Consider the following 21,249-nt stretch of genomic DNA (forward strand, 5'->3'; position numbering starts at 1 on the left):
ATAAGGGAACACTTGAGTTAAGGGATTTTTTAAATCAACTTTTGTTTCCTATATTTTTGTTTGCCAGATATGGAGGTTAACAAAGAATTGGTAATGTTAATAAAAAGTTGGACATTTACATTTATTGTCAAATGCTATTTTTTTCTTTGTTACTATATGTTTTCATAAACCATAGAGAAAAGAATGGGAGGGGGGAAACATACTTTTATTAGAACAGACGCTGATGACAAAATTGCTTCTCTAAACCTTCCAGTTACAAAGTTTAGTTGATCCAGTCTGGAAGTTCCTATAACTCATCTCAATTTTGAGGAAATTGAGACTACATATAATACCTGTGATCACTTAATGTGAAGAATAGCTCAGTCTCCTTTTTTTTGCTTGAGATGTGTGCTTTTATTGGCCAATGGGTGCATTTAAGATACTCTTCCATTCATCATAATTCATTATGGCATGTAATCTTGTTTATGTAGAGAATGTACATGCATATAAATCCATTATTAGCTTCATGTATAATCATCTACACTATTTGTGTAGGTAATTTCATAATACTTTACATGATACAATCCCTAAGAAATTTTTCAACAGCTAATTCAAAGCTTTAAAAAGTTAGACCATTTTTATGGTAAGTGTTTAAGGAAAAGACCAGATTATTATTCCAGATTATATTTTACTAAGCATCTAGCGTTTAGACTTATATATTGCTTTCCAGTGCTTTACAGCCCTCTCTAAGTGATTTACTGAGAATAAGCCTATTGCCCCCAACAATCTGGGTCCTCATTTTACTGACTTTGGAAGAATGGAAGGCTGAGTCAACCTTAGACCTATTGCGATTCGATCTGCCAAACTGCTGGCAGCTGGTGATCAGCAGAAGTAGCTTGCAGTACTGCACTCTAACCACTACACCACCAAGGTTCTTAGTTAGTCTAGGACAGTGATGGTGAACCTATGGCATGGGTGCCACAGGTGGCACACGAAGCCATATCTGCTGGCACACAAGCTGTTCCCCTAGCTCAGCTCCAACATGCTTGTGTGCCAGCCAGCTGATTTTTGGCTCACACAGAGGCTCGGGGGGGGGGGGGGCAATTTTGGCTTCCAGAGACCTCCGGGGGAAAGGGGGAGGGCGTTTTCACCTTCCCCAGTTTTAGGGAAGCCTTTGGAGCCTGGGAAGGGTGAAACACAAGTCTACTGGGCCCACCAGAAGTTGGGAAACAGGCCATTTCTGGGCTCCAGTGGGCCTCCAGGAGGTGGGGGGAGTAGTTTTCACCCTCCCCAGGCATTGAATTATGGGTGTGGGCACTCACGCATGTGCAATAGCATATGTGTACGCTCTTTGCACACCCGAGGAAAAGAAGGTTCACCATCACTGGTCTAGAAGAAAATACCAACAGTGATCCAAGAAAATTATGCCACAAAAGGATAGTTTGACACTATAGTTTTCCAATTGTTGCTTTCAACGGGGAATAAAACAAGCCTTGTGCTCACTCTCGCACAGGTTGACAAGAAGCAAGGTTTTTATTCCCTCCAAAACATATTCGTATCTGAATATATAGCTGCTGTGGCCTAGAGCTCTTGCTTCACAATCGGGATTATGAATTCAATCCTAGGTAGAGGCAGATGTAGGGTCTCCTGCTTGGGCAGGAGGGGTTGACTAGATGACCTGCAAGGTCCCTTCCAACTTTAATCTGTAATTCATCTTATTTTGCACTATTTACTGCTAATCAGTATTTGTATGTTTTATTTAGCAACTATTTTACTTTCTTAAAGTCGGGCAAGGCAGGGCCAGTTCTCATCCTATCATAAATCTAAACACGATTTATGTTTAACAGCACGATATTCTCAAAGCAAAGTTCAGCAGATATGTAACTTGATATCTATTCATCCCCCCGCACTCATTACCCTCTCATTTATTTAGCAAAGAAAAGTTAAGAGAAATAGTTTGTCTACATGTCAGTTTTAATAACTCTGATAAACTTCCGTTATTAACAGAAGTGGCTTCTTATACAGACGGAGTCACTCTAAGAAGACTAATATAATGTTTTCCTCTATGATCTTGTAACATAATTGCCTTGGCTAAGATTTTAATTGTAAACTTTTAGATGTCCATGAGACATATGTAAATACCATCGTTACTAAACAGGCTTGAAAAATGCTGGCAAGTTCAAAGCTACTGCTCGAAGAACAGAGCAAGACATCCATGGTATTCCTCTTCCTGCCACGCTGGAAATTTATGAGTCTTGTCTTCCCATTTTAGACTTTAGGAAAATAGAGCATTGTCCAGTCTTCAGTGCACTAAAGTACCCTTTTTATAACAAAGCAGTGCATCCATTTTATCTATCCTTTGAGCTGTAGCTGAAGGAGACTCCATTTTTCATGTCACTATTCATGAGGTTTCTGGAGTTTTCTCTTTCAACCTTTTCTCTGCTAAATATGGTATCCTGGTCACTCTCAAACTCAGATTCTGAAACCATCAAACTGGAATTGTGTTCAGTACTTCTGTGTTTTATACCTGTGTGGAAAGAAGGCATGAGGATTAGGATTACAGTTGCATTGTAGTCTTATTAGGACATCTTTCTAACTACATGAGGTTGAACTAATCCCTAAGTCATGTTTTGTTTTAGTCATAATTAGTTGGATGAATGCATGAACTGGCCCAAAATAAAACCATTGCATTTGTGACTGAATGCAGTCTGTACACCAAGCCACTATCTCCACTGAAATAATAATTTAAGTACAACATGATATATAAATTAATGCCAACATTAATTAACTACAGTCAAAAGGATCACCCTTACCCTGTTTCCCCGAAAATAAGATGTACCCCGAAAGTAAGGCATGTCAGAGGTTTTGCAGAATTTGCTAATACAGTGATCCCTCGAGTTTCGCGATCTCGATCTCCGCGAAACGCTATATCGCGATTTTTTAAAAAATATTAATTTTAAAAAAAACAACACTTCCGCGTTTGGCTTCAGGAGTCAGCTGGGAAGCGGCGCGGCTGTTTTAAAAGGTCGCAGCCGGCCTGGGGGGCTTCCCAGCACCCCCCCCGAACCTCCAACCCAGGTTCGGGGGCGTGCTGGGAAGCCCCCCAGGCCGGCTGCGACCTTTTAAAACAGCCACGCCGCTTCCCAGCTGAGTCCTGAAGCCAAACGCCAAAGGCGAACTTCCGCGTTTGGCTTCAGGACTCAGCTGGGAAGCGGCGCGGCTGTTTTAAAAGGTCGCAGCCGGCCTGGGGGGCTTCCTAGCACCCGCCCGAACCCCCAACCCGGGTTCGGGGGCGTGCTGGGAAGCCCCCCAGGCCGGCTGCGACCTTTTAAAACAGCCACGCCGCTTCCCAGCTGAGTCCTGAAGCCAAACGCCAAAGGCGAACTTCCGCGTTTGGCTTCAGGACTCAGCTGGGAAGCGGCGCGGCTGTTTTAAAAGGTCGCCGCCGGCCTGGGGGGCTTCCTAGCACCCGCCCGAACCCCCAACCCGGGTTTGGGGGGGTGCTGGGAAGCCCCCCAGGCCGGCTGCGACCTTTTAAAACAGCCGCGCCGCTTCCCAGCTGAGTCCTGAAGCCAAACGCCAAAGGCGAACTTCCGCGTTTGGCTTCAGGACTCAGCTGGGAAGCGGCGCGGCTGTTTTAAAAGGTCGCAGCCGGCCTGGGGGGCTTCCCAGCACCCCCCCGAACCCGGGTGGCCGGGCGAGCAGCGAGCGAACGGCGGGTGGCCGGGCGAAGGGAGGGCGAGCGGCGAAGGGCGGGCGAGCGGCGAAGGGCGGGCGAGCGGGTGCTGGGGGGGCGGGGGCAGCCGACATTCAAAGCAATCTGTCGGCTTCCGCACTTTCGTCGCTCCCCACCTCCACCATCTGCGCATGCGCGGCCATGAAAAAAAGGGCGCGCATGCGCAGATGGTGTTTTTACTTCCGCAACCCTACATTGCGAAAAATCGATTATCGCGAGGGGTCTTGGAACGGAACCCTCGCGATAATCGAGGGATCACTGTATAAGGCACCCCCTGAAAATAAGGCATAGTCGTTTACATACGGTATGGTGGAAAAACGTATGGTACCATTCAAAGCTGTTCATAGCAGTACCGTAATAATGTGGCGTCCCCTGCTGGCCCCTTCCATCGCTTTGTACTGTCCAGTACAGCAGACACAGTCTGCTGCTGTCTCACCGCCATTACAGTCTCCACTGCAGTGTGTAGACTGTAGTTCCTCTGGTGGCCGGAAGCTGCAATAGCGGGAGTATACTGTTGTACCATATAAGTGCCGTCGTTTGTGTGTGTGGGTGCCATACTAACAGGTACCGTACCGTAATCAGTGAATCGTATGGTACATTTTCTTTGGGGGGTGTCAGCTTTTCTGCCCGTGAATTTGTCTTATTTGAGAAATATAAGGCAACCCCCGAAAATAACACGTAGCACAATTTTTGGAGCAAAAATTAATATAAGACAGTGTCTTATTTTCAGGGAAACACGGTAGGAACAGTTAAAGTATAAGTAAGGAACATTACTTATATTTTAGTGCAGGCAGATTCAAAGTGATTGAAATAAATTTATAAAGTCAATGTTGTTGTTTTCCCACAGTGGTTATCCATGAAAAAAAGCAAAAGATCTTTATGGTTTTATAATATTACTAAATTGTTATGGCATGAACTTTTATTACCAGCTTGCTCCATCAAATCTCCCCTCAATGGTAAAATAATAATCCTCCTTTATTTTAGAATGAAAGAAACAATAAAGAAATGCAATACCATATTTGGGTCTGAGCTCCATTCTTTCCTGATCATCTATGTTGTCCAAAATCGTATATTTCATTTTCTTTCTTATTTTGGTCCTCTTTTGGCTAGGAATTAAGGAGAAATTAATTAGGTTCTGGGAAACCAAATTCCTAATGATGCAAACATTTGCTCATTAGCCTCATTCATAAACTGCTATTTATGCCCTTTGGCAAAAGCAGCTGCCCTACAGATGTGACCATACCCATCTTAATTCTGTGCCCATTTATATATAACCAAGTCTATATCGGTGCCTTGAGTGTGGTTAAAGCCTCTGGATGGTTAGGATTGGGTTCACCCTGTTTACAGACATAAAACTGGTTTAATTGACTGTGGCTATTTGTGGAAGCAGGCAATGTATTTTTTTAAACATTGTTAATAATGGGGTTTTGCATTTAAAAGCCACAGCAAATCATACTATAGCTTCATGTGATATGTGATCCAGCTAGGTAGCTTATTGCACATTTTGTCCATTCTACCGTATTATGAGTGATCACAAATATAGGTAGGGGAGAGATAATTTTTAAATTCTCATCACATTTTCAAGAGTTGCTGAAAGTGATGTGCCTCACTTGTAATAACTTTAGTAACTTTACACATTCGTATAATTATTAAAGAGCACATAGTCATGTCCTTTCAAAACATATTTTTGATTAAATATGTCTTGTTGAATGTGTGTTAGTGAAACCAAAGATGGGCTGCCTACAACCCAAATTTTCAATTGGGGAAAGGAAAGTGCCCTCAAAGCCTGCCATAATTACATTATTACAAACCAGGAGCAAATTGTCAAACATTTTCACTGTTATTTTCATTGTTAATTTCAAATTGAAAATGACAGATTTAGTGCTACTTGTGCTAATAAAGACAAATTCCTTGTGTGTCCAATCACACTTGGCCAATAAAAATTCTATTCTATTCTAAAAAAAAACCTTGAGAAAATCAGGATTACCATTTGCACAACATGATTTTATCACACTGCCAGCTAATAATGTTTTTTTTAAATGCTTTGACTTCCTTTATTCCTGTCTTAAACTGAACAGAGGAGTATTACCTTTTGCAACAGCAGATGCAAAGCCAAATTAACCCTACCACCAATGTAATTCCAATGAAAGCAGATGCTGATACATAGAGTATACTCCATTCTAGAAGACAAAATTGGAATATTTGAACTTAGAATCAAAAGACCCATTTGGATACCTACAAGGAGGGATAGGGCACGTACGAAATGCATTCCATTTATTAAATTCATCTGCTAAAAAGAACGCCACATTTTGTCACTATGAGGCAAACCCCATCCCTTTCATCTAACGTTGGGATGTAAATATGAAAAAATAGGGTTGGGAGGGTTGAGGTCATTTAGTTCAACGGCAGGAATCCTCATTACCACCCTTGACAAATTCTTGCTTTAATAGACTTCAATGCCACAGCACATCTACTTCCTGCGACAATGCACTATCAATATTAAAATAACACCTTAACCAACATAGGCTATTCCTGGGAAACATCATTGAGTTCTTCCCAACTCACCACAATTGCTCTCCCCACCGCTTAGGTATCGCTGTATCAAATTTTCCATCCACATTTGATAGCAAATACAGTGCTTTGTGATGGGATCACAGCTTCCGTGTCCAGAACATTTTAAGAGGCAAGCTGGAAATCACAAGGCAACTGAAATTATTTACGTACTTAAAATTAACTGTGGGCAACTTTTAAGAGTGAAAACTACCCCTATTATATATATTATCTATTTGTTTATTTCTGCCATTCAAATACCTACCAGCTGTGTCAATACGAAGCACTTTAAAAAGTAGAAAATCTGGCTTTTCCTTCAAGAGCTGCAGACGCAGCACTTGGGCAACATCTGAAGCCTTTATGATTTTGTAAGGGTGCCCATTCTGAACATAGAAGACAACAGCAGTGCTGGAGGGAAGATGCATAGATTAAATATCAATAGATTTATTACTGCAATCAGAAGTCTAAATTTGGGATTAATGCCATCTACCCCAATTATGATTCTTTTTTGCTAGAATAGTGATGGCAAACCTTTTTTTCTTGGGTGCCAAAACAGCATGGGCACGCACTATTGTGCATGCACAAGTACCCACAGCCAGAATTCAATGCCTCGGGAGGGCGAAAACAGCTTCCTCTATCCACCCGGAGGCCCTCTGGAGGCTGGAAATGGCCTGTTTCTCACCTGATTGGCCCAGTAGGCTCGTGTTTCACCCTCCACAGCTCCAAAGGCTTCCCTCTCTCACACACACAGAAACCAAAAATGCCCTCTCAGAGCCTCTGTGCAAGCCAAAAATCAGCTGGCCGGCACGTGCATGAATTTTGGAGTTGAGCTAGGGCAATGGCTCACGTGCCAGCAGATATGGCTCCGCATACCACCTGTGGCACCCAATGCCATAGGTTCGCCATCACTGTCCTAGAATAACCCTGTAAATAAATAGTTTATATTCACCCTGTAAATATATATTGGCTGCCAAATGCCAGGGAAATCAGGAGGTCTAGGCAATTCAAATGGGTATAAAGATTTATTGCAAGCTTAAGCTCTCTACAAGACAAAGTTTAAGATTGGACTCAGATCTCTTCTGGGCACGAAGGGACTCATGACTAATAACACGTTTGTCCCAAAGATTGGTTCCTCCCGGTTCGGACCAGTTTTTTAGAACTTGTACCGGGAGTTTCCCCCACTTGCCAAACTAGGAGCAATGACCAGCTGGCCACGCCCATAAACTGGTTCTCTCAATGGCGCCATAGGCGGCATCGTCTTGTTTTTCACTTCTATGCATGTACAGAAGCTGATTTTTGTGTTTGCGTATGTGCAGAAGCTGAGTTTTGGGCGCTGTGCATGTGTGCATGTCCACGCAGCCCAGTAAGAAGCAAACCAGCAATAAGGTAAGTTAGAACCCACTATGGTTTGACATCTCCCTCGGGTTCAACCTGGTGATCTATATCGGCTGCTGGTAAAGTTGCTAAGTTTCTGTTCCATGAAATAAAATATGGAAAACTAGACATTGCAAAGCATAAAGCTTCAGAAGCATAGGATTTTATTCATTATATAATATTATACATATATGATGGTGCTTTGACATGGTTTAACTCAATACTCACTTATGCCGCCAGGCATGGGGGAGTTAAGATATTCCTTCCCCCTAGGCCATTACTAGTTATGTATGGTATGTTTGTGTGTATGTTTGGTTTTATAATAAGGGTTTTTAGTTGTTTTATTAATTGGATTGTTACATGCTGTTTTTATCATTGTTGTTAGCCGCCCCGAGTCTGCGGAGAGGGGCGGCATACAAATCCAATAAATAAATAAATAAAATAAATAAATAATGCCCATTCTTACACATCTACTCTGAATAATAATGAGACTAAAATCCAAGTAAATGTGTACAAAACAACAATAATTATCCCCCCTCCCACGTGGGTGTGGGTGGGTGGGTGCAAAACCCCATATTTCTCTCATCTGCTTGTACCTGATATCAGAATAAGCATGTATCTTCTGTATATTAATGTCTGTATGTAAGACATCCAGGAGTACTGCTAGCTGTTGTAAAAGGGTTTCTTTCTGTTGTTCAGTCAGTTGACCAACTTCAACTTGCAAGATCAATTCCACAAGCCCATTTTTCTTTGGGTCTGTAAATGAAAAAAAATAGTAATGCCTTTCATGTCATATACTACATGGTAGTTACATTTGGAGGTAACTCTTAGCTAACCTTCGTTGGGTACTTAAATGAGAAAATGCCAGGAAATTCCAAGATTTCAAGCTAAGAAATAATAAAATAGTGGAAGACAGCAAGCACTTCTATACTATTGCAAAGAAAAGCACATGAGAATGCCCATAAGATAACAAAAGCTCAAAGTATCTGATTGAATGATGCTTCTGATCTGGTTTAAGCGCTTGCTACGGACTGCAATGAAAAGTTTGGAAAGCTATCCTAAATAGCTTTTGCATCTTGACCCCCAAGACTTGATCATCTGAATTGGGAAGATCTTCAACCATTTTGCCAATGGAAAGGGATTTGGGAACAATGCAAGAAAATAGCTTAGGCCAGGATTGTTAAACTTCCACTCTGCAGGCTGGATATGTCAGGCACTGGCCATACCCATTCCCGGTTTAGCAATGGGGGGGAAAGTCTACGGAGAGGGGCGGTATACAAATCTAATTAATAAGTAAGTAAGTAAGTAAGTAAGTAAGTAAGTAAGTAAGTAAGTAAGTAAGTAAATAAATAAATAAATAAGTTGTGATACGTCACATGACAACCACAATCATCGTGAGTTTGACACTCCTGGCTTAGGCTATATAAATGTCTTAGAAAACAGCTTACCGGGCCATACTTCCACAACAGCTGTATCGATGTCTGAATTTCCCTTGGCATCAGTGACTTTCAAATGAAACATGTAGTTTCCCTCTACAAGATTGGTTAGCTGTAAGACAGCCTCACGGTTGGAGCCAAGAATCACATCCTGCAAAAGCAAAGAAATTGCCACTCAGAAGACGACTTCCAAATGCATGCTTCTCTGAAGCCAATTATTTGATGTACCATATTTTTTGGAGTATAAGATGCACCAGAGTATAAGACACACCTTAGTTTTGGGGGAAGAAAACAAGGGGGGGGGGATCTGCTTCTGTCTCCCAGCAATTTGCCTCCCAGCAAACAGCAACAGCAAACAATACAGATGATGTACACTGTTTACTGGGCATTTTGGTGCATGTGTGCCTGACCCATAGAAATAGCAAAGAATTGGAGTCATGTACATTATGGCAGTATATTAATGCCAGAAAGTTTTCTTAAATGTAGTCACACTAATTCCTCCCAATTATTTAAACAGAACACTCCAAACATGACATAAGTCAGAGTTTAATTCAGTTGCCTTATTTTAATACTAAACAGGACACTGTTACATTTCAGATTATACTTGTACAGATGCTGTTAAAATTGATGTGGCTTGCTTCAAGTATACAGGTGGCACACAGAGCCATATCTACTGGCACACGAGCCATTGCCCTAGCTCAGCTTCAACATGCATGTGTGTGCCAGCTAGCTGATTTTTGGCTCACATAGAGGTTCTGGGAGGGCATTTTTGGCTTCCAGGGAGTCTCCTGAGGATGGAGAGGGCATTTTTACCCTCCCTCGGCTCCAGGGAAGCCTTTGGAGCGTGGGGAGGGCAAAACACGAGCCTACTGGGCCCACCAGAAGTTGGTAAACAGGCCATTTCCAGCCTCCAGAAGACCTCCGGGGGGTTGGGGAAGCTGTTTTCGCCCACCCTAGGCATCGAATGATGGGTGTGGGCACTCGCACATGCGCAATAGTGCACAAACATACTCTTTCGGCACTCAAAGGAAAAAAGGTTCACCATCATTGATATAGAGCCTCAAAACCATGAATCTTTTCTTTACTCCTATTTTCAAAACAGAAGCATATCCAGCTGATTTGCCTGAAGCTGTTCCATCCAAATCTAGTTAAACTCTCAATTTGATGGATCATGTTAGCTTCCATAAGCAGTAAACAGATAGCCAGATAAAAAACATAAACTCAGAAAATTTTTCAATTTGGCCCAATTGGATACTTTAAACACTTACTCCAGCTGCTGGGCTCTGCCCATCCCGGATCCAAAGATAAGACACAATGCTCTGGTCATCAACAGAAAGAGATCCATCCAAAGCAATGGAGTTATTGGGGAGAACAAGGATATGTTTTCCCCCTGCAAGGGCCTTTGGTGCGGAGTTGCTGCCTAAACGCAACAAAGGCAGAGATTTTTTAAAACAAGAAAAGCGAACGATAATGCAGACGTAGCCCAAATGTAAAGCTTGTAGTAAGAAGGTTCTCAAAATGCAAGATAATTAAATTTAAATGCTATCATGATTAATCAAAACAATCCCCGCCCTGAACCATTTAGTAAACTCCAAATTGTTTATCCCTGATTAGACAATTGGATCAGGACTGGAAAGATTAAACTGGAAGCCCCAAATATCTAAAACATAGGAGAGGAATAAAAACACAGGACATTTATTCAGGAAAGCTCTTCAAAAAAATGAGGAACAGAAAACTTTACCCTCCTGAACAATCACAGCAAGTGTGGCGGTGCTCCTCAGCCCTTGATCATCTTCTACGGTCAGTCTGAAACGATAGGTTCCAATCTGTAGCTCTGAGACAGTCGCCACGGCACAATCAGCATTCTCCATACGCAAAGAACTTGGCCCACTGTGGCAAAACAAAGTGACCCATAACGCTGGATTCAATTTCAGCTCAAAATATAAAAGTATGAAATTCAAATAAGGAAATCAACCCTCAGGGGTGATTTCCTGAGGGTTGAAACCAGCGGTGGGCTGCTAGCCGGAAGGCTTAATTAGGGCTTGCCTCCGCAGCTCTGGAGATACCATGAGTTCGAGTGGAATTATGCTTCTGCACCTGTGCAGGTTGCAAAATCACGCACACAGAGGCAGGTGTGCCTGGCGGTGAGGTTTTTTGCTTCCGCGCATGCAGAACAACAAACTAATCTAAGGCTTGAACAGCTAGTAACAAACAATACTAGAGTCAGCAATTGTCTTGGTATCATCTTCTGGAACTGTTTACACTTAATTTATGGACTACAAATAATAGAACCCTTTTCCAACAGTGACCATAGCGTGATTTACTTTTGTCTCAATATACGTCCTTACAAAAAAAAAAACTCAATAAAAGTAGAGTGGTACCTCTACTTAAGAACTTAATTCGTTCCATGACCAGGTTCTTAAGTAGAAATGTTCTTAAGTAGAAGCAATTTTTCCCATAGGAATCAATGTAAATCCCATTAGGCAAGAAATAAAAGCTCGGAATTTGGGTGGGAAGAGGAGGAAGAAGAAGAGGAGGAGGAGGAGGACAGTCGCTGCCGAAGGAGAAAGGTGAGGTGAGGGGAATAAAAAAAAATCCAAAACGTTAAGACTAAAAAAAAAAAGGAGGGAGTCTGAGGTGGTGAGGAGGAGCATGCGCCTCCTATACACCTGACGCAAGTCTGCCTCCCATACACTGCACCAGAGAGAGAAACCCTGGCAGGCAAGGGGGAGAGAACCCAGAGCAAAGGGAGTGTTTCTTTTCTCTGGGCGCTGGCAGAGATTTATTTCCTCTCCAAGTGCCCAGTGAAAGGAAAATGCTTTGTCTGCTCTGGACTGCCAAAGCCTCCTTAAGAGCCACCAAAAGGCTCCTCTGGCAGCCCAGAAAAGCCCAAGATGGTTGGGATTAAAGGGGGAATGGCAGAGAGCGGGTCTTCGTGCCACTCTCAAATTTCCTGGGAAATTTTTCCGGGCTCAGAAAATAGAAAATGGTTCTTAAGAAGAGGCAAAAAAAACCCCAGTTCTTATCTAGAAGAGTTCTTAAGTAGAGGCGTTCTTAGGTAGAGGTATCACTGTACTGTATAAGCAACTACAACTTTGAAAAAGCCAACTATAATATCATAGATGCTGACGTCTCATCTCTTGATTGGCAAACATTATTCTCTGACTGTAATATTGCTGAAGACTACTACAATATCTTTTTGCTCGAAATGCAAATATGTACCACTAATTATCACCAAAGTCAAGAAAAACAAATTACTCATAAAAATAAGGAAGTTCCAATCCAAAAAAAGATCCCTTTGGCAGAAAAACAAAATTGGCTACATTGCTAACTTTAAAAACTGCTACAAAAATCTATGCCACCAGTTAAAGACCAAATGTATCAATTATCACATCAATCAAGAAGAAAACCTTCTGCACAGGATTCCACACACACTTTCTACCACTTTGTAAACAACAAACTCAAAGACTCGAGAGCCGTCTCACCCCTTAAAAGACCAAATGGTAAAGAATATAATATAATGATGAGCCACTAAAGCCAACCTCCTTAACACATTCTTCAGCTCCATCTTTGTAAACAGCAATGGCTCATGCCCAATATTTTCTAGTCGTACCCCAAACAATGGCAATGATCTAACACAAATCAATTTTACAGAAGATAATGTTGGGAAAGCATTTTGCAACCTAAAACAATCTCTATCCATTCGACCTGACAGTCTATGTGCATATTTCTTTTAAAAGCTCTCCACAACCATAGCTGAACCTCTAAGCATTATATTTTAAAAATCCTTCAGGACTAGCCTCTTACCCAATTTATGGTCACTTGCTACAGTCAAACTTTTTCAGTCCATAGCATCCCCAAGCCTAATGTCACCCATGCCTTGATGTGCATCTTCCCTTCATACAAAATACCTGATGTTCTCCCAGTGATAGTAAACAATCCTGAAGTCATCTGTGCTCATGCTGCCATCAAGATTTGTGCTCTGGATGGGAAAGGTCAACACTTTATCAGGGCCAGTTATGGCTGATGGAGGCTTGTTTTGCCCTGTAATAAAGTAAAAAACAATCCAATTTGATTGTTATTTCTACATACAGAGCATGTATTAGTGAGATCTATTTCCTCCTCTTTTCAGAACCTTAAGATCAGTAAAGAGACCAGAAAAGGGTTAGAGATGGTTAGGCTTAAAGTTTGGGGTTAAGACTGTGGTTGGGATTAGAGTTGCGGTTAGATTTAGAGTCAAGGCTAGGATTGGAGTTGGGATTAAAATTGGGGTTAGGTTTAGGATCAAGGTTAGGATTGGGGTTGGGATTAGAGTTGTGTTTAGTCTTAGGTTTAGGGTCAATGCTAGGATTGGAGTTGGGATTAGAGTTGGGGTTAGGGTCAGGGCTAGAATTGGGGTTGGGATTAAGGTCTAGGCTAGAAATTGACATTAGAGTTGAGTTAGAATTTGGGTCAAGACTAGGATTGGGGTTAGGATTAGGGTTGAGGTTAAAGCCAAGGCTAGGATTGGGGGTTGGGATTAGAGTTGGGGTTAGGAGTCAAGGCTAGAATTGGAGTTGGGGTTGGGGTTAGAGTAAAGACAAGGACTGGAGTTGGGATTGGGGTTGGCATTAGTCTTAAGCCTAAAATTGGGGTTGGAGTTAGGGTTAGGGAAGATTAGTGAGGTTCTTTATTTTATTTCCTTATTGTATTCTTCTACAAAATTCATTAACTACTTCTACAATTCCAATGGAGGGCTCTGCCCTACAAATTCAAGGGTCTTGTGCATGATTTTTTAGGGTTTCTCCCACAAGGTAGTTGTATAGCTTCTATATAGAGGAGACCTGCTAGATGCATTCAATTGTCAGAGTCCAATTTCTCTTCACTACAGGTACCTATAATGGAAACAGCAAAGCAGGCCACTATTCTCTCCTATTTTTTAACATCAAATTTAGATGCACCAGCTCATAAGCCCACATGTTCTACTATGTCAAGCAGCTATATGATGCCCTACCAGGCCAGACTGTTACTGTAACTTCAGCTGTTGACTTTTGATCTGCAGAATCCATTACTGTCAGCTGGAATATATATTCTCCCTCTTGCATTGCAGACAGTTGAAGATATGGACTCCTTACACCCTAAAAATCACACAGAGAACATAAATCAGAGATGATGAAAAAGTGCCATATAATGCTGTGTGCTCTTCTATGTGAAGAGCACAATTTGTTGTTGATTTCCTTGTACGTACATGTTACAGTAACCATCATATCTGGCTTAGAATACTGTTAAGGATAGTCATTGTGTTTTGTAAACTATGATTTGGACAGTTGTGTGAATGCAGCAAATTATGGCTTAGTACACATGAAACCAAACACACACTTACAGATTTTAACATGGTTACCTTTCAAATAAATTAAAATTGGCATCAAAACTAAAAGCAAAAGAAAGAATTATGGTATATATCATATGGGAGAAACTATATATGGCTTGAAAAAAAGGAAAAAATTATAAACCTACGAACATTAAAACTGTGATGAGAAATACAGTGGTACCTCATCTTACGAACGCCTCTTCTAATGAACTTTTCAAGATACGAACCTGGTGTTTAAGATTTTTTTGCCTCTTCTTCCGAACTATTTTCACCTTACGAACCCAAGCAGGGGTTTCTTTTTTCCCCCTTTTTTGAACAAAGAAAATGGAGGGGCGGCTTGGAGGAGGAAAGATTTTGCATGCTTGCAAAGGCACTGAAACGGTGTCTTTTTAAGAAAGAAAAGGGAGGGGAAGCTTGGAGGAGTAAAGATTTTGCATCCTTGCAAAGGCACTGAAACGGTGTCTTTTGAAGAAAGAAAAGGGAGGGGCGCCCCCCTTGCCTTTCTTCCTTCCCACTCACCCTTTAGCCTAGCCTTGCTTCTTCCACCCGCCCCCTTTAGCTGCTCCTCCCTGCCCTCTGTTCGCCTCCCTTCTAAAGTTTGGGATTTTCCTGAAGGATTTGCACGCATTATTTGCTTTTACATTGATTCCTATGGGAAACATTGTTTCATCTTACAAACTTTTCACCTTACAAACCTCCTCCTGGAACCAATTAAGTTTGTATGATGAGGTACCACTGTATATGTATTTACTTTATGCAATTTGTATATTTATATAAATAAAAAACCTACTAAGAACATTACACTGATGACAAGGGTTATTATTAGTCAAATGTTATTAATAATGTTATATGGGTTTTTTTCCCTTCAAAAAACAAAGCATAACATGTTTCACATATAATAATCAAACAAATTTTAGAGTGCTCTGTGCAACTGAGTCCGCGGAGAGGGGCGGCATACAAATCTAAATAATAAAATAAAATAAATAAATAAATAAATTTCCGGCTTAATACTTGCCTGGCAACTTTTAGATAAGGCATGTCCATTAGTCTTACTCTAGCAGAAGTTCCACTGAGTTGTAACATTCACTGGCCTTTTAATGCAACTTAACCTTTTGTGGTTGGTAATGCACTTATAAGTCATATAATGCCACTCAGGAACTAATACCCAGAGCATGTATTTGCAGGCCTACCCAAAGAAATGGGAACTACAGGCAAGTTTAATTATAGCCTTATTTCTTTTACAGAATTAGTTCATCTATATGCTATATTTATTCTACAGAATGCAGAGTATTCTATATTTCTTATTGTTGTGGGTCTCAAGGCAATATGTATGGATTTTCCAGTGAAGTTTTTATCCAAACATCATTCAAACCCAAATCAGCTTCAGCTGATGGTTCTAGGTTTTCAGGTGATGCCCTGTTTTTAATTCACATTCTCACATAACAAGGGTGGCTCCCTTCAAATATGCTCTCACTGTACATTTTTGTTCTTGGTTCTATCTATCTCCTTATTTTCCAACCATAGCAAATGGCCTGCAAGTTGTTTTCATATGCTTCAAGTTCTAAAAATCAGAAGGAATCTCCTTTGCAGAACTTAAAAATCACAGGGCCTTCTCTGTGGTGGCCCCAGCCTTCTGGGATCCACTCCTCTTGGAGATTCGCACTCCCCCAACCTCCTGACCTTTTGAAAGGCTTTAAAAACACGATTTTCTCGACAGGCCTGGGGCCATTGAGCAACAACACCTTGCTCCGGCCAGTAGTAGTGTGTTGGTGGATGGATGTGTGATGGATGAATACCTTTGAATATTTTGGGGATTTATATTGTATCTTGTTTTATCTTTGTATGCCACCCTGAGTCCATTGGAGAAGGGGGGGTCTATAAATTCAAAATAATAAATAATAAAATCAGGGGTGGAATGCTACCAGTTTGCTTGTACCTGTTAGTCGTCAGAGAGCTGACTGACAGGCTCCGCCCACCCACCCAAACACTGCCATTTGGGTTATTTTACCATTTGCTCATGCACAAAATACTTTGCATGTGCACATAGGGTAAAGAAACCCAAATGGCGGTGTCCAGGCAGGTGGGCGGAGCCTCACGCTCCCTTTCCTGACCAGCTCTCTGACGACTGACAGGCACGAGCGAATGGGAGCATTTCATCCCTGGTTAAAATGTATTTAGATAGTCAACAAAGGACCAGGCACTAGCATAAACATCTCAACTAACTTCAGTGTTTTTGCCTGTTTTCAGAAGCACTACAAATTCCTTTTCTTAGACTTAGAATAACTTTGTCTCTTTGAATATTTACTGAAGTGCCAATAAAGTTATTATTTTTTTAAAAAAAATATTTTTATTAAATTGCAAAGACAGACAAAACATACATTACATGTAACATTTAGTGGAGCAACAATCGCTCCTCTCAAAGTAGAAGTCATCTTTATATTTATAATAAGTAAAAAAAATAAATAAATAAACTAACTTTATCATTATTTATAAAATACATAGATATATCAATTGTAAGATAATAAGTAAAAACACATCTAAAACATTTAAAAATATATAGAAATTTTTAAATTATGGCTTGAAATGAACTATGAAGAAAAAAAGAAGAAATGGTAGAAGAGGAAAGAAGGAGTTTATCTTTATATTGTTAATAATCACTGTCTAGTACAATATAACTACTAGGTACAAATATATTTTAAAAAGTGTAAAAATAAGGTTATCTCTCTTTCTTTGTATCCCACCAGATATATACCTTTTGCCAAACCTCATAAAGTTCTGATTCCTCTTGATTTTTCAACCTTCTCGTCATCATATCAAGTTCAGCGCATTCTAAGACTTTCTTAAATACAGTAGTACCTCTAGATATAAGCTGCTCCACATGTGAGTATTCCAAGTTACGAGCTGATACGCCAGCAAAATTTCTGTTCGACACCCAAGCTCAAATTCAGGATATGAGCCGAGCGTCCACTAGGTGGCGCAAGAATTCCATTTTTTTCCAATTATCTCGGCGCAAAAAGCCAAATCTAAATGCATTCGTTCGAGATACGAATTGATCGACATACGAGCTCGGCTCAGGCACAAATTAAACTCGTATGTCGAGGTACCACTGTATATCAGTTTCTTTTGTGGTCTCAAAGTCTTTCCATTTTTGAGCAAAAGCTATCCTAGCTGCTACTAAAATGTGGATTATTAAATAAAGTTATTCTAAGTCTTTAAAAAATTCCTTTTCAAAACTAGTTTCAGATATAACACAAATGGTATGGCATAAAGCAAGATGCCCTTCAATTACCTGCATGGCTACCACTGTACTTTTACTTTTGGGACTCAGGGACCACTCGTAGCTGGCAATTTCATGATCATCTTTACTCTGGTTTCCATTTAAAGTGACTGAATTTTGAGGCAAACTAATTTCCTGATCTGGTCCAGCAATGGCAACAGGAGGAGAATCCAATAGTTTGTTGACTCTCAAGGAAGCGATCGTGGAGTTAACTGCTCCATCAGAATCGGTGACAATTAGCCTGGACAACAAAAATAACAAAAATAATAAGTGGAGAGTTCATATAGCAAAATGTGTACCCTTATCCTAATCACATCACCTAGCTATGTATTCAATTAAAATTCATAATTATGCTTTTGTGTTTGTTAGTACATGGTACTCACCAGTATTTGGGGTTGCCATGTATGTAAACTACCAATTGTAGTTTGATGCAATATACCTTTAAGGACTTTGGCTGGTTCGCCATAAGAGGGCGCCAGCACTCTCTCCTGATGATGATGCTGGATAGCTCATTCATTCTTTGCCTTTGCTTATGGAGGGAGTATACTGTATTCTGCTTCGTGTCACTATGTGCGGTTTGTTGTTTATTTCTGCTTTGTGCTTGTAAATATGTATATATGTAAATAATACTTGCTTAGCATACTAAGTCTGTGTCATTACTGGCTGTATTACACATCCACACTCTTACCAAAAACTCTGCTCTGCGTATGTCGAAGGACTCGCAGCCTAGCTGCTCCGAGACATACTAACAGTGTTGATTTTAATGTAGGATCTCCGACACATTTAAGAACGTAAGAACATCAGAAGAGCCATGCTGAATCAGGCCAAAGCCCATCGAGTCCAGCATTCTGTGTCACACAGTGACCCACCAATTTTCCTTAGGGATCTTGAGCAGAAAGAGAAGGCAAGACCCTCCCTTTCCCTTGACCCCCAACAAGTGGTACTCAAGGAAATCCTGCCTGCCTCAACCAACATAGAGGCGGCACATGGACATCCGTTTCAATAACCACCGATACTCTTGGCATCCATGAATCTGTCTAATCCTGCCTTGAAGCTATCCAGGTTGACAGCTGTCATGACCTCTTCTGGAAGTGAATTCCATAAACCAACGACCCTCTGGGTGAAGAAATATTTCCCTTGATTTGTCCTCACTTTCTTACCTATCAGCTTTAGGGAGTGCCCCCTTGTCCTAGTATTGTGTGATAGAGAAAAGAATTTTTCTCTATCCACCTTTTCTATCCCATGCATGATTTTATTTATCTTTTCTCTATCACACAATACTAGGACAAGGGGGCATACAAGAATTTTTCTCTATCCACCTTTTCTATCCCATGCATGATTTTATACACTTCGATCAAGTCACCCCTTAAACACCGTCTTTCAAGGCTCAAGAGACCAAGGGACCATTTGAGAGAATGCTAGTTCTCTCAACCTGCCTCTGAAGCCACAAAGCCCGATGTTCAAACTATACACAAATTGAATGAGGCTAAGGAAGTGATCTGTCTTACTCAATCTGTTTATTCCGAAGAATTTCTTCTAGAGCAGTCTGAGAGGAGAATGAAAAATCAAAACATTTCTCCATTATTCCAGTGATGGTGAACCTTTTTTGGCTCGCATGCCAAAAGGGTGTGTGCATGCGCTAGTGTGTGAATGTGTGCCCACACACAATGCATGCACACAATCCCCCACACTGCCCCCCTCCCGCGTTGTGAGGCCTGTACCTCCTACTTGAGTACAGTAGTACCTCTAGATACGAGCTGCTCCACATGCGAATATTCCAAGTTACGAGCCGAGATGCAAGCAAAATTTCTGTTCGACACCCGAGCTCAAATTCAGGATACGAGCTGAGCTTCCATTAGGTGGCGCAAGAATTCCTTGTTTCCAGTTATCTCGGCGCGAAAAACAAAGTCTAAAGGCATTCGTTCGAGATGCGAGTTGATCGACATACAAGCTCGGGTCTGGAACGAATTAGACTCGTATGTCGAGGTACCACTGTACAGGCCTCACAACGGACTCCTGAAGTCTGGGGATGGCAAAAAACCAGCCCAAAGGGCCAACCAGAAGATCATTTCTGAAGTTCCGGTTGGCCCATTTTTCACCATCTCCAGGCTTCAGGAGGCTTCCCTGAAGCCTGGAGAAGAGCGAAAATGGCCCCAAAGGCAGAAAATCAGCTGGCCAGTGTGCGCATGTACACTGAAGCTGACATAGGGCAACATCGCATGTGCCCTCTGATATGGCTCCGTGTGCCACCTGTGACACACGTCATGGTTCACCATCCTGGTTCTATTCAATCCTATTGCTTTTCATGAGTAGAAGGAACGCTTTCATTTGTGTAAAGACCAATATGGATCTAACCCTAAATATAAAGACTCGAGACGTTTCTCTAAATGCAGAAACAGGAATTTTGTGTTTTGTTGAGAAAGCAATAATTTAGAATCACCCACCTGAAAGTGTAATTGCCTGGAATAAGATTAGAGAGGTATAACACAGGTGTATCGGCTGATGCTTTCTTTTCCTGCAAGGGACCCTCAATTTCTTCCCAGTGGTAACTCACAATTTTAGTATCGTCTACACTTTCTGTGTTTGAGGGAAACATGACAGTCATAGGTCAATAAGCAAGCAACTCTGTAAGTACAGTGGTACCTCTACTTAAGAACTTAATTCGCTCCATGACCAGGTTCTTAAATAAAAAAGTTTGTAAGTAGAAGCAATTTTTCCCATAGGAATCAATGTAAAAGCAAATAATGTGTGTAAACCCATTAGGAAAGAAATAAAAGCTCAGAATTTGGGTGGGAGGAGGAGGAAGAAGAAGAGGAGGAAGACAGTCGCTGCTTAAGGAAGAAGGTGAGGTGAGGGGAATAAAAAAAAATCCAAAACTTTAAGGCTTAAAAAAAAAATAGGGACTCTCAGGTGACAAGGAGGAACACGCACCTCCCATACACCCGGCGCAAAGCTGCCTACCATACACTGCGCCAGAAAGAGAAACCCAGGGGGAATGGCAGGAAACTGGCCAGGCCTTTGTGCCGCTCTCAAATTTCCTGGGAAATTTTTTCGGGCTTGGGTTCTTAAGTAGAAAATGGTTCTTGAGAAGAGGCAAAAAAATCTTGAACACCCAGTTCTTATTTAGAAAAGTTCTTAAGTAGAAGCGTTCTTAGGTAGAGGTACCACTGTATTTATAATTATAGTAACGGCATTTCTTATCAAGAAAATGTGTGTGATTTTATTGATTGATTGATTGATTGATTGATTGATTGATTGGACTTATATGCCGCCCTTCTCCGAAGACTCAGGGTGGCTCACAACATATAAAAGCAATACAAAAAACAATTCTAAAGCCCAATTATAAAACTAATCAAAAAACCCAAGTAATAAGACCCTATAACAGGGGTGGGCTACTAGGTGGAACGGGGGGAACGCCATTCCATTGATGGAAATGGAGCGCGTAGGCTCACTCCATTGCCGTCCAGCATGCATGCGCTGTGCACGCGCACCGGCGCTATTCCGGTAAAAATTACTGGCTTTTTTGCTTCCGTAAAAGAGATTTCGG

General features: G+C 41.3%; 1 protein-coding gene across 1 annotated transcript in view; it reads right to left on the bottom strand.

The window, feature by feature from the left end:
* Positions 1-1,935: 1,935 nt before the first annotated feature.
* Positions 1,936-21,249, bottom strand: part of KIAA0319 (KIAA0319 ortholog) — a 37,478-nt gene continuing 18,164 nt past the window's right edge. Inside the window, exons 7-19 of the mRNA XM_070749123.1 lie at positions 20,147-20,279; positions 17,715-17,943; positions 14,069-14,192; positions 12,987-13,119; positions 10,817-10,965; positions 10,344-10,495; positions 9,088-9,226; positions 8,236-8,395; positions 6,531-6,673; positions 6,281-6,403; positions 5,805-5,895; positions 4,730-4,821; positions 1,936-2,506 (exon numbers count right to left, since the gene is read on the bottom strand). Coding sequence (XP_070605224.1) covers positions 2,328-2,506; positions 4,730-4,821; positions 5,805-5,895; positions 6,281-6,403; positions 6,531-6,673; positions 8,236-8,395; positions 9,088-9,226; positions 10,344-10,495; positions 10,817-10,965; positions 12,987-13,119; positions 14,069-14,192; positions 17,715-17,943; positions 20,147-20,279 — 1,847 coding nt within the window. The 3' untranslated portion in view covers positions 1,936-2,327. The remainder of the gene's footprint in view (positions 2,507-4,729; positions 4,822-5,804; positions 5,896-6,280; positions 6,404-6,530; positions 6,674-8,235; positions 8,396-9,087; positions 9,227-10,343; positions 10,496-10,816; positions 10,966-12,986; positions 13,120-14,068; positions 14,193-17,714; positions 17,944-20,146; positions 20,280-21,249) is intronic.

This window comes from Erythrolamprus reginae, chromosome 3 (assembly GCF_031021105.1).
Source record: "Erythrolamprus reginae isolate rEryReg1 chromosome 3, rEryReg1.hap1, whole genome shotgun sequence".
NCBI classification, from domain to species: Eukaryota; Metazoa; Chordata; class Lepidosauria; order Squamata; family Dipsadidae; genus Erythrolamprus; species Erythrolamprus reginae.